Raw genomic sequence first — 13,571 nt, 5'->3', positions numbered from 1 at the left:
GGCAATATACCCGAGATAGTGCCATGCTATTTGAGGTGCTAACTCCTTGCATCTTTTTAAAATATCATGAATGCTCACATTTCAGGGCTTTTTTTTGTTTGTTTTTTTCCTTCTACACCACATACAGCAGTTGCAGCAGGTCATCAAAGTTCATTCTGGAGCCTGGAGGGAGCGCACTTTGCAACACTGGACGTTATTCATTCAGCAGCGTTGACAGATTGTTACCATGAAAGTTTTTGGTGTGAATAAAGCTTTACAGATGTAGACAGCAGCAATCAGTTCGGCTGGTATTTTGAGTTCAACGTATTTACTTGACAACATAGATGAGAAAAATAATCTGTTCTTTCCCTTTTACTGCATCTGTAAATCAACCTTTGGCTTCTTACGCCTTCGGTGTTGTCACTGAGCAATACAGGCAGACACGTAAAAAAAAAGGTCTAGTGAATATGATGCTCAACGGGAAAATGAATGCAAAAATCCACAAGGTTGCCGGTATCACTTTGTTGGAGAATCTTTCTTTTTGTCTTTCCAACTCATGCAAAACTTTAAACAAAATGCCATTGAGGACTTGCTGAATAAAAAGGTCTTACTTTTGAATTGTTGGTATTCATTGCGTCTTAAATCCTGCACAAATGGATGACACTGAATGGCATGTACAGGGTCACATTTGCAAAGAAACAGGTTGCCACAGTGCCTATACAGCTATTAAACAAAACCCCACCAATGACGCACTGTAGCTGTGTTTCTTGCAGATGCAGTAACGTAGGCTTAGTCGTTACATTTTACGAGGTTTCTTTACACCCCTTGATGGGGAAGTGAACCACTTAACCATCTAAGAAGACTGTTTATGATTTACAGCTTTAGTAAATTATGTTTTTCACATAAACCATGGGACAATAGCAAAAAAACAGAAAAGGCCTGGTGTCAGATTACATATACTGTACATACATACTGTACATACTGTACTGTACTCTCCAGCCACTTTATTAGGTACACCTGTCCAACTGCTCGTTTAAGCAAATTTCTAATCAGCCAATCACATGGCAGCAGCTTTAGGCATGTAGACGTGGTCAAGACAATCTGCTGCAGTTCAAACCAGCATCAAAATGGGGAAGAAAGATGATTTAAGTGACTTTGAACGTGGCATGGTTGTTGGTGCCAGACGGGCTGGTCTGATTATTTCAGAAACTGCTGATCTACTGGGATTTTCACGCACAACCATCTCTAGGTTTACAGAGAATGGCCTGAAAATGAGAAAATATCCAGTGAGCAGCACTTCTGTGGGAGCAAATGCCTTGTTGATGCCAGAGGTCAGAGGAGAACGGCCAGACTGGTTGGAGCTGATAGAACTCAAATAACCACTCATTACAACTGAGGTATGCAGAAGAGCATCTCTGAACGCACAACACGTGGAACCTTGAGGTGGATGGGCTACAGCAGCAGAAGATCACACCAGGTCACTCCTGTCAGTTAAGAACAGGAAACTGAGGCTGCAATTCACACAGGTTCACCAACATTGGGCACTGGAAGATTGGAAAAAAAATTGCCTGGTCTGATGAGTCTTGATTTCTGCTGAACTATTCGGATGGTAGGGTCAGAATTTGGGGTCAACAACATGAAAGCATGGATCCATCCTGCCTTGTATCAGCGGTTCAGGCTGGTGGTGGTGGTGTGGGGGATATTTTCCTGGCACACTTTGGGCCCATTAGTACCAACTGAGCATCGTGTCAACGCCACAGCCTACCTGAGTGTTGTTGCTGACCATGTCCATCCCTTTATGACCACAGTTTACCATCTACTGATGGATACTTGCAGCAGGATAACCCGCCACGTCATAAAGCGTGAATCATCTCAGACTGGTTTCTTGAACATTACAATGAGTTAACTACTCAAACGGTCTCCACAGTCACCAGATCTCAGTCCAATAGAGCACCTTTGGGATGTGGTGGAACGGGAGATTCACATCATGGATGTGCAGCCGACAAATCTGCAGCAACTGCGTGATGCTATCGTGTCAATATGGACCAAACTCTCAGAGGAATGTTTCCAGAACCTTGTTGAATCTATGCCACGAAGGATTAAGGCAGTTCTGAAGGCAAAAGGGGGTCCAACCCAGTACTAGCAAGGTGTACCTAATAAAGTGGCCGGCGAGTATACTTGTTCTCCAGCTGAAACAGCAGAATCTGCAGCAAACCATATGGTTCATCTGTTCCATAAAAACATGCACTTATTTAACACAAAACCAAAACATTTTGCTATGTCAAAACTTTGACATACAAACTAGATCACTAACTAGGTCACAAACTAAGTCAAGTAATATCATTGTGAGTTATGTAACAGCATTATGCTGGAATGAAAAATTCACAATGAAACATTGATGGTGACATCAAATTGTTGAAATGGATTTCATTTTTTTTCACTTCAAATAAGGTAGCAGTAAAACGTATTATTTCTTACTGGTGACCAAACTGTTATGGTGCAGTTTTTGTCTAAAACTGAGCATAAAAGCAAGATAGTTGGCTTTGGCTCTGAGGTATCATGTCAAATCTAATCAGTGAACCTTGACCTCCTTAGCAGGATCTCCATCGCCCTTTGCCCGAGCCCTGAGCGCTCTTAGAAGGATTCTGTGAAGCAGAAGTAAGTCTTTAAACTTTTCCATCCTACTTTGGGGCATCTCTGTGATTCTTTCACACTGAACAAGTTATCTGCATCATGTGTAATTGTATTTGAATGAATGTACACATTATTTCCAAGGATATGCACGACATAATGGTGGGAAAAAAAAGATACTGTAAGCTGTATACCATTTTTTCCTCCGCTCTTTAAGATCGCAAGTTCAACTTGTTGAAGTAAGGGACACTCATTTCATGGAATGTTATACATTTAAAAAAAGGCTGTAGTGATTAACTGATACGAATCAGAGACCAAGTTTAATTTTCAAGATGTAATTACATTGGTATGCAGACCCCCAGATATAAAGAAGAAGAAAAAAAGTATCACAAATGATTGACTGCTGAATATCTACAGTTCTAAGAGTTGGTTGACTAATTATCCTGCTCCAAATCCCACAGAGTCAGTACCATCACAATCCTAGTGCTTGCACACCATGTAAACAGTGTATAAGTGCACCCAACCACTGCAAAGACGAAGACTGGATGATTATGACATTGAATGAAAATTGAAATACCAATCAGTTGATTCTAAGGGGAAAACAAGTAATTGTTCACAGTGCACCATCAACTCTAACATCTGGAAGTCATTTGGATTTTATAAGGAGGACGTTTTTGTACATAAGGCTGCAAAGCATCGATGAAGCACAGAAGCAGTGCAACGAACACCAACTCTCACCCAGTGAGACATCATGTGTAAATGGATTCCAATACAATGAACATAGGCATGTTTTAAAGCTGCATAAAAGAGTATTTTCATGTTAAAATATCAATTTAATTATCTTTGGAGGATGTTTTACTCTCTTAAAGATTTTGTGGCACTAGTTGCCTTTTTTCACAACTTGCCAATCACCAGTAGGTAAAAGGCAGATTAAGAGGGCAAAGGAGAAGACGATAAAAGAAGAAAAATAAATTAGAACTACGACATCGGCACTGAAAGAGGCGAGAATGTTGCTGTTCCTGTTTGCTGGGACTGTGATGGTGGCAATGAATTAAAAGACGCAACCCGTACCTGACAGGGATATAGATAAACCTGAACGATATAATTCGGTGCCTACAGCACATCCAACCAGCACCGGGTCAACATCACTCCCCACCACTACCAGCAGTTTTTGAATTAATTCCCAAAAAGTCTCGTTGAAGGGCCATTCCTGGTAATCTGGAAATATAACACATTTGAGTCCCTCAAAAAGTTCCTCAACACCCATAACGGACAGCCACCTTGAGATTGAAAGTCTTATACTGGGGTTTATCATGCATGTGTATCTCACATGCATTAGAATCTATGTAAAACAATAAATAAAATTAGACTATTTCACTAACTGTTTCCTTGTCTAAAACAGGCCAGGTGCTTGTGATTTTCTCCTCTGCCTATTTGAAGGTTGTTAACCAGGTATGCATTCATAGAAATGTTTTGTTTTCATTTTGCGCTAAATGAATATCTGTCTAAAACAGTTGTTAAATAACTGTAACGGACCGAATAAAAATCAAAAAGATCATACCCTGTGTATCTACATTTTTATTGTATCCATTCATCTTATAAAAGAGAGACTCTGAATCCTATTTAGAAAGACTGTAAAGAAGCAACTCTTGTGATAAGCAATCGCTCAGGAGACCACAAATGTAACTGGAATGTAATGCAAGGCCTTTTGGCCCTGAGCCTCTAGTTTAATTGCATCTGCCCTCAGGCGAATCCCAGATAAAGTGTTAAAAACACCCACACTACAGACAATAGTGAAAGATAAGAAAGATGGAAACATTTGTTTGTACTTCTGGGTATGAATTATGGAAGAGCTACCCGTCATATTTGTTTTGTGACAGCAGAAGCCCTCTGAGATTCTGGACTGTGACAGCATACACATACTTAATTTACGGAAACACTGGGGTTATATGACAGCAAAGACATATATTTTTGATGAACCATTATCACAGTGAAATTGCATTAGTTTTCTTGGCAGAAAGTATGTGGCTGCTTCTTGGCATGAGCTCCATGCAGTCCATTAGGACTATGTTAGAGATACTGTTTTAGCTAACATTTGCTTTTATTGGATATAAAGAGGTAATTGTGGGTCACCTAGGAAGAAAAGAGACAGGGGAAACATAACATGACAGATTTGCAAATGTTCTCTTTTACTTCCAGATTTATCTGCACTCATCCTTTTTTAGTTGAGTGTACTCAGTGCTATTTTTAGTTGTTGACTTTTAGAAAGGTGTGCCATACTCTGCAGGGTCATTTTTGACAGCTAAGAAAAAAACAGAACAACTACAAGACAAGAAACCAGAATGTCAACATCTTGAAAGCTGCAGGTTGGAAAAATCCGTCGGTGATGTCACTCAAGTGAGTGTTTGGCACTCAAATTCAACTGAAGCAGACTAATCTAACAGACATCAATAGAAATGCACGTGCCTGTGTCGTACCACAACAACGACAAATAAAACACACCTGTCTGATCCAAACTGGGCCGGAAAAGAGTTTACGGTTTATATTAGTTTAAGTTCATTGATGGAAGTGTGCTTACTGTACGCTGATGTAGACAGACAAAGTTTGCATGTGCTGGGGTTGCTCCAGGCATAATCTTACTCTTCAGCAAACATCACTGGCAACTCAAGAGGCAGCCTCCAGGGTCAACGTTGCTATGATCGCTCTCGGCAGCACTCCATTTCTGTCTCTCCTCATATCTCCTCAAATCTCTCACTCATTACAACACTCTCCATCAAACCGGGTTTCCCAAAAACTTTCACATTCAAACAAATATCCAATGCCCCTTTCTTGTGGTTTACCCTACATCCTGCACTCTCCAGAATCCCTCTCATTTGCTCCACGCAGGTCTTGTTGCAGCCTAGATTTATTACAGCAATCAGTCAGAGCTCGTGTCTTGCCTCCTGACACATCCTGTGGCAGCCATTATGCATATGTCGCTATAATACTGTAGACATGTTCGCTGGCGCTGTAAAAAGCCTCAGGATAAATAGAAGTGAATGAATGGTGTGTCTGTAAAATCAAATTCACCTTGACTCATTAGGAAAATTCCCTCCAATAAGTTAGGCAAATGGGAACTTTCACAAAATTAAAAATTCCTAGTATGATATAGAAGTGACCCTTTCATATATATAAGAGTATATTAAAGTTAATTCAATGATTGCAGACTGCCAGGAAACCATGAGGTTTTAAGTTTTGATATCAATCTTAGAAAGGGCTTTTAATGGTCATCTCAATGTTCATGAAACTTTTAGGATCCTCAGTTCATTTATTAAATGTTATCCATCTTAAATGTTCTTTTGGGGTTAATGCAGTTTCAGTTCATGCGGAATCAAAGCCAAAACAAAAGAAAGGCACTGCTTTTCATTAGAGAAGATACAAGAAAAGACATGGAGGCTCCAGCGACTAGAAGAATAGGGGGCGTCTTTGAAGCCGGCGACATTGACAAAGAAGGTTTCACAAAAAACATACAAACATGCTCACTTAATTCACAAAAGTGAGTCACATTGACAAATATAATTGTATCAAATCAATCAATCAAAACCTTTTTTATAAAGTGCTTTAACTTGCCAGGTGACATATAAAAGCAGTAAGCAAAGTCACTAAAATAAACAATAAAAAGGCAAAAGACCAGTGCAAGGACTGGCCTACTGATCATGCTTGCTAAAAATGAAAAGCCATTGTAAAAAAAAATTTTTTCAAAAGAGATTTTAAATCATTGAGATTTCAAGCAAACTGCAGATAAAGATTGACACCATTCCAGAGGTTAGAAGCTGCAACTGAAAAGGTTCTGTCTCCCCAAGTCGCGCCCTGGGAACCACCATCTCAGGGCTCTACAATCACCATGTAAGAGCTCAGAAAGATGAAGAGGTGCCAGACCATGTAAGCACATAAAAGCTAAGGCTTAAATTGTAAAAGCAATTCTAAGAGAAACAGGCAACCAGTGAAGAGAGCGCAATATTGGGGTAATATGCTCACACCGTCTTGTCCCCATTAATAGGCGAGCACCTGAATTCTGGACCAGCTGGAGATGACTATAAAGGGAGTTACAGTAGTCCAGTCTAGAAAAGATCATTAAGAAGATAAGGCTATATCTGCTGATTAGCCTCAAATGATAAAAACTAAACTGGACTACTGCTAAGTTGCTATTTTTAAGGGGAGGTTGCAATACAGCATGTTTAACACAACCCATGAGGAGAGAGGTGTTGACAAAACTAACTACCAAGTGGTCCTACAGCACTAAAGACCTGCTCTAACAGTCTGGGGGAATACAGTCTCCTGGAAAGTATGAAGGTCTCAGGTGTTGCACTGAAACCTGAGAGACAGTCACAGGATCAAAATGTTCTTAGACGTTACAGACGACAAAGCGGGATCAGGGGTGCAAAGTAAAGATAAAAACCTGACAGGATTCACTTTATCAATTCAAAAAACGTTTAAAAGCTTTTACAAGGTGAAACAGAAGGAGTCAGGCAGGAGGAATCATAAGGATTTAAAAGACTTCAGAGAATTAAAAAGAATACAAGGCTGCACTGATATTTCCGGAAACAAAATTAGTAATAAACTGAGTCTTGGATTTTTTGACAGCAGTGTGATCCTCAGCCTGTCCTTTTTCCATTTCCTTTTGGCGCGCCGGCAAGCAGTCTCAGCGTGCAAGTGTGTTGATCGAGCCACGGCTCTGGAGCAGCTTTACAGCGCTCAGTCTTAAAAGGAGCAGCGAAATCTAAGATGTCCACACAAACTGATTAAAATCGTCCAGGAGCTGATCAACATTCCCATTTTGGTGAAACTCCAAAGAGGAAAGCTTGGAATCTGTAAAAGCAGCCGAGGAATGTAACGCCGTCTGTGCGTTGATCAGGCCACGGGAGCTCACTGAACCAGCGGGCCAGGCGCAGAGTCAAAAGATTAAACTCAAATAAAACAGGCATTTGATCAGAAAAACCGCAATCAAGGATCTCCTTCACATCAATGTGTGAACCCATGTCATCTTTTCTATTTGAACTACTACAAATATGCAAAATAGTTGTTAAAATGCGCTGCAACTAACACACTAGCCTCTGAACCTGGCATCAACATGAACAAAAGAACTTCCCTGTGGAAGTGTGTGTTCGGAGGCGGTGCACTTGGCTGCGGTTGAGTAGTATGAATAATCTAAAATCTGAATGATGTCAATGACTGTCTAAAATGCATCCAAAAGTATTTCTAATATCACAATTCCAGCCAGATGCACATCAATCCTTCTATCCATCCATCCAACAGAGACATCCCCTGGCTAACACGGATGTATTCTCTCCAGCATGTCTTTCCTGGATCGGCCCCGAGACATCTGACCACTTAGTCATGGCTAAATACCTCCCCAAGGAGGCATCCAGGGGCCCAAACCACCTTAACTGACTCAGTGTGGAAGAATAGCAACTCTGCTGAGTCCCTCACAAATGGCAGGGAGTCCAGCCACCCTGGGGGGCAAATTCATTTCAGCTGCTTGTATCTGTGATCTTGTTCTTTCACTCACTATACCCACAGCTTGGGACTATAGATGCTGGTAGGAACATAGATTCACCCGTAAACAGAAAGCCTTGCCTTTTGGACCAGCTGTCTCTTCTCCAACGGACCAGTACAGAGTGTGCACTCCAGCAGACACCACACCCATCCATCTGTCAATCTCCCACTCCATTTTCCCTCACTCGTGAATAAGATCTCAAGATGCTTAAACTCCTCCACTTGATGATATCCGTTGCCATGCTCAAATTAGCTGTCTGCTTTATTTATCTTTTTTTATTATGTTTCTGTTCCTCATCTATACAAAATCAAAACAATAGCATAACAAAGTTTCAAGATTATGAGTCATTCTTATTATTCCACATAATTCGGTAAGATAGAAACGGCTTCCATTATTGCATTCTGCTTTTATTTATATTTTACAAACCCTCTGAGGGACAGGCTTGAAAGTGCTTATATAATATCCAAAAAATCATTTTATATGAGAACCAAAATATGGATCAAAAAAAGAATAAATCTACATAATTGTACATTAATTCTGATTTTATGTACACTCTGCACAGCCTCTGAGAGACATTGTTGTGAATGTTTATGTAATATCTGAGATAAGGCTATATCTGCTGATTAGCCTCAAATGATAAAAACTAGACTGAACTACTGCTAAGTTGCTATTTTTAAAGGAGAGGTTGCACAACAGCATGTTTAACACAACCCATGAGGAGAGAGGTGTTGACAAAACTAACTACCAAGTGGTCCTACAGCACTAAAGACCTGCTCCAACAGTCTGGGGGAATACAGTCTCCTGGAAAGTATGAAGGTCTCAAGTGTTGCACTGAAATCTGAGAGACAGTCACAGTAAAGATAAAAACCTGACAGGATTCACTTTATCAATTCAAAAAACTTTTAAAAGCTTTTACAAGGTGAAACAGAAGAATTCCGTAAGATAGAAACGGCTTCCATTATTGCATTCTGCTTTTATTTATATTTTACACACACTCTGAGGGACAGGCTTGAAAGTGCTTATATAATATCCAAAAAATCATTTTATATGAGAACCAAAATATGGATTAAAATAAGAATAAATCTACATAAATTGTACATTAATTCTGATTTTATGTACACATTTATCTACACAGCCTCTGAGAGACATTGTTGTGAGTGCTTATGTAATATCTGACACGTAATGTTATTCAAGAACCTCACATATGACTGGAAAAAAAAGAGTACATTACACTATTCTGCCTAAGATTTTTTTTTATGCGATTTGACACGATAAAACAAAAGGGTAGTTCAGCTGAAATATCAGTAATGTTTAGACAATGTTCAATGCTAATCATACTCAAGGGGTTCCCATGGTAACAAGACTGAAACTGGGAATGAGTGAGATGATAATACGCACAATCAATTGCCTCCAAAAAAAAGGTCATTCTTAAAAAAATGACAATAAGCATATTGTTATGTTGAAGGACGACGTGCATAATGAGAATACAGTGAAACCTTGAGCTAAGAGTCTTTGCGTCATGCATCTATGCTGCATGTGTAACTACAGCAATCGTATTGTAACAGACTTTCATTATGTGGAGACTTGCTATTCATGTCCTTGATCAATATTCTACCCCAGCACGTCTCTGTGTAATGTATTGGGCAACCCTCCCTGTGGCAACATGTAAAAACCCTTTGAGATCCTTCCAGACATTGCAGGAACCCTAGAACACGGGTGTAAAACCCTCAGGTCCCTTGGCCAAAGTCAAGAGATGGGAGTTTTTCTCAGAGTTTTTCACGATAAAATGATTCTGATTATTTTATCGGCCATATGAGCAACAAAAGAAAACACTCTACCCAAAGGCGTTTAAAAGTTTTAGTCACCTGTACAGTAAAACAATTTTATAACTTTGCCCAAAGATGACACTGCTGCCAAGCTGCTTGAGAGAAAAAGAGAGGAAAAAAACAATCTCTCCAAACAGCCCCACTGATTGAACATGTATGTTTGAATAAAACATTACATACACCCAATTAAACACATAATGTAATCAGAGCTGTTGTTATTCCAATATGAAATTCTGCTTAGGAAAATGCCGCTACTGTTTTCACAAAGCCATGCAGTCTTCATGCTTTTGCTTCTTCAAAGGTTCAAGTATTGGTAGGAGAATGAAAAGCACATGCTCGAGATAATTTGCCACTGCATCGATATATTTGTCATCCCAACATTTTTGTTTTTTCCACAGCACCAGTAGCCTCCGACTTGACAGCAAATTCCCTGGATTAAATTCACACGCCCAAGTGGGAATGTTGCTTGGCGAGTTCCACACTCCATTAAGCTTCTGCTGGCAGCTTGAGCAACGGTAGGGTTTTTATGAAACATTCATTACAAAGAAAGACCTGTGGGATTGTGGAGACCACGAGCAGCAGGAGATGGCGGCAGCTGGACTGGATCATCACACAGGGGATTAATGTGTGTTTCATAAACACAGGGCAGCGACGCAGCGAAGTCTTTCTAAGATCTTCGCTTAATACATCACACACAAATCCACTTGGATAAACTGAGCACCTAAAAATTTGCCTGCCACATCTACTCCCATCTGTACAGTACTTGCCGTTCCTCTCCATTACCCTCTACAGAGCATTCTTTATATGAGCAATCGATTTTTGTTGTTTTGATCCTACTCTGTTATCACACCTCTCAATAGAGACCAAACACTGTTACTCTGTTGGGTGTACTTCAACTTGAGAAGTCAGCCGGAAGAGCTGTCCTGAAGCAATGTGCCGGACTGGAACTGCAACATGTTAAACAGCCATTTATGGAGATTTTACCAGACACTTACCGGCAGCAGGAGCAGGAGCATCACTGATTGACTACTGTTGAACCGTTAGCCTGGTCTTTAACTAATTTTAATTGTGAGGCAAGTCTACATGGACTGAATATTACTCAAGTCGCAAAGAGGCATTTAAATTGAGTGTCAGTGGCAGTAAAGATCAAACTTACAAATTCAGATGTAAAAAAAGGATGAAATGTGTAAAACACAAATTAGGCCCTTCAGGGAATTTAATAATGCAAGTCTGGATGTTTTAGTTGGTAATTCTCTGTCAACTATGACCAGTTTTGACAGTGAGCCTTCTTTTCTTCACAAACTGTCTATTGTCCGCATTATCAACTCCAACAGCCAAATCAACAGACAACTTCCTCTAGGAGCTTCTTCTTCTGGCTTTATTTCTTACATACAAATATTTCTAAGCAAAACTAAAAAAGCAATAACTTAAATTAAGTTATTGCTTATTAACTTAACAGTAATAAGTCTCTAGAAGTCCAATTAACTCGTGCCAAAAATGCTTACCAAAGTCTCCATGGACGAAGATGTCGTAGACGCAGCTTTGACCTCTGGTGTAATTATGTGGGTAGTTTGGGGACAAAACAGTTCCCTCTGAAGCAGTGAAGTGACCTCCACAGGGAGCTGCAGGGACAAAAAGGCAAGCAACAAGACAAGCAAAGTTAACACATGTACTACCAGCATAGTATAATGCCAAGGGAAATAAGGCAATAAAACATAATCAGCAAATCCATTTTAACTGGAACAAGTGCATGGTAAGCAGTTCACATTACAAAATGAGGTGAAAAGAAAAACCTTGGAACTTTCAACTGCTGACAAATATACTTTTGGACAGCGGAGGAAAGTAGTTTCACTTTTAAGAGAGCAGGGACGCTTTCAAAAGAAGACAGAGTTGTAAAAAGACGGAAAAGAAAACCAGAGTTTGTTTTGCAGGGTCAGGGGAAAAAAAACAGCGGGGGAAAAGAAAATGGGTGAGGAAAAGTAATTTTGCCTTTAAAATGCATAAAATCACTGCCAGTCACAAAAGTGTTGCCAAAAGCATTTTCCCCAGCAGGAAGACTCAGTCATTTTAACATCAAATCCGTTTCTTTTTTTTCCTCCCACATTATCCTACACAAAATGATAAAACACGACAAAGAAATATGTGAATGTTTGGATAATTATCTGATAATTAAAAATAAAAGGCAGAGTTTACATTTACATAATTATTCCATCCCCTTTTCATGACACATCGAACATCGAAAGTTCAGGTGTGTTTTACTGAAACTGCTGGACCCTGAGGTGCGTCTCAGGAGTCCATCTGCAATTATAAGAAAAAGAAACCCAACAGACAGAAGCTATCGTGGCAAGACTGCTCCCTGCAGGCTTTCGCGTTACTCAGACAGAAACTATTGGTTGCTAAAAGTTGCAATATTTGATACAGGGAGTTGGCAAAAAGGTATCTGAACGACACACAAAGACCATGAGAGGTGAAGTCCTCGGATCGAACAAAGGATTGACTGAACCAAATGGCCAAAAACCCCATTTGTATGTGTGTGTGGAGCAAACCATGTTTTGTCTGATCAAGTAAAGAGCCTGGGCGTCATTCTTGATTCTGACCTTAGTTTTATTTATACATGTTGACATGTGGTTAAAACAGGTTTTCATCGTCTTAAGCAGTGATTCTCAAACAATTGTAAGAGGTCTGTAGGTCTTTGATAAGAAATTATATATTTAAAAAAAAAAAGATCCTCTGACATTTATAGAAATAGATTATTTTATTCAAATGTGACTGAGACCTTTATCTATCTAAACTACAGAGGGTAATATGACCTTCTTTTTCTCTTTCACAATCATCATTCATTGTATTTTAAAAAGAAATCTTGCACCCGTTTGCCTTGTTGAAGTTACTACATGACACTGTTAATACAAACGTAACACGATCTGCATCCTTTTAAAATTATGAGCGTTTCAGTGGGTACACGTCATTCAGTTCTCAAAAAAATCTTATTATTATTATTAACCCCTTTGGGATTAATAACGTATCCATCTATCTATCAATTTATCTTTTATTATGAAATATATGCAGGAAGCTGTTGGGGGAACGCACATTAACTTGCAAAGTTCAAGTTAGCGTTTGAAATTGCAATCATGTAGAAACAAAAACAAAGAAGAACACCATAAGCACAGTAACAAAAAGAAGAAGAAGAAAAAAGAAGTAAAGGACGATGGCTCGTATTAAAAAAAGACTGCTTGTTCCGAATGTAGCACAGTTTTTCAGGGGGTCCAGGACCCCAAAAGGTTGAGAACAACTGATCTTAAGAATATAGCCCGTCTGCTTTCTCTCTCGGGCCGACACCGAGATGCTGATGCATGCTTTTATCTCAAGTCACATTGATTACTGTAATGCCCTGTTTTCTGGTCAGATCACATCTTCAGCTTCTTCAGAACTCGGATGCCTGCGTGTTTTGAAGAGGACCAGAAAGCAAGCTCACATTACACCAGTTTGAAAATCACTGCATTGGCTCCCCGTGTCTTTCAGGATCGATTTTAAGGTACTTCTAAGGTAAGTCTTAATGGTCTTGTGCCTTTTCATCTTACTGATATGCTTTTACCTTATGA

The 13,571-nt window shown here is 39.6% G+C and overlaps 1 protein-coding gene across 1 annotated transcript in view; it reads right to left on the bottom strand.

Annotated features, from left to right (window-relative positions):
* The window catches only part of LOC133426445 (CUB and sushi domain-containing protein 3-like), a 289,442-nt gene that overhangs the window by 119,130 nt on the left and 156,741 nt on the right, over positions 1-13,571 (bottom strand). Inside the window, exon 31 of the mRNA XM_061716381.1 lies at positions 11,478-11,594. Coding sequence (XP_061572365.1) covers positions 11,478-11,594 — 117 coding nt within the window. The remainder of the gene's footprint in view (positions 1-11,477; positions 11,595-13,571) is intronic.

The sequence above is a fragment of the Cololabis saira genome, chromosome 3 (genome assembly GCF_033807715.1).
Source record: "Cololabis saira isolate AMF1-May2022 chromosome 3, fColSai1.1, whole genome shotgun sequence".
NCBI classification, from domain to species: domain Eukaryota; kingdom Metazoa; phylum Chordata; class Actinopteri; order Beloniformes; family Belonidae; genus Cololabis; species Cololabis saira.
The sequence above is the reverse complement of the archived record's forward strand: the minus strand, read 5'-3'. Positions and strand labels throughout refer to the sequence as shown.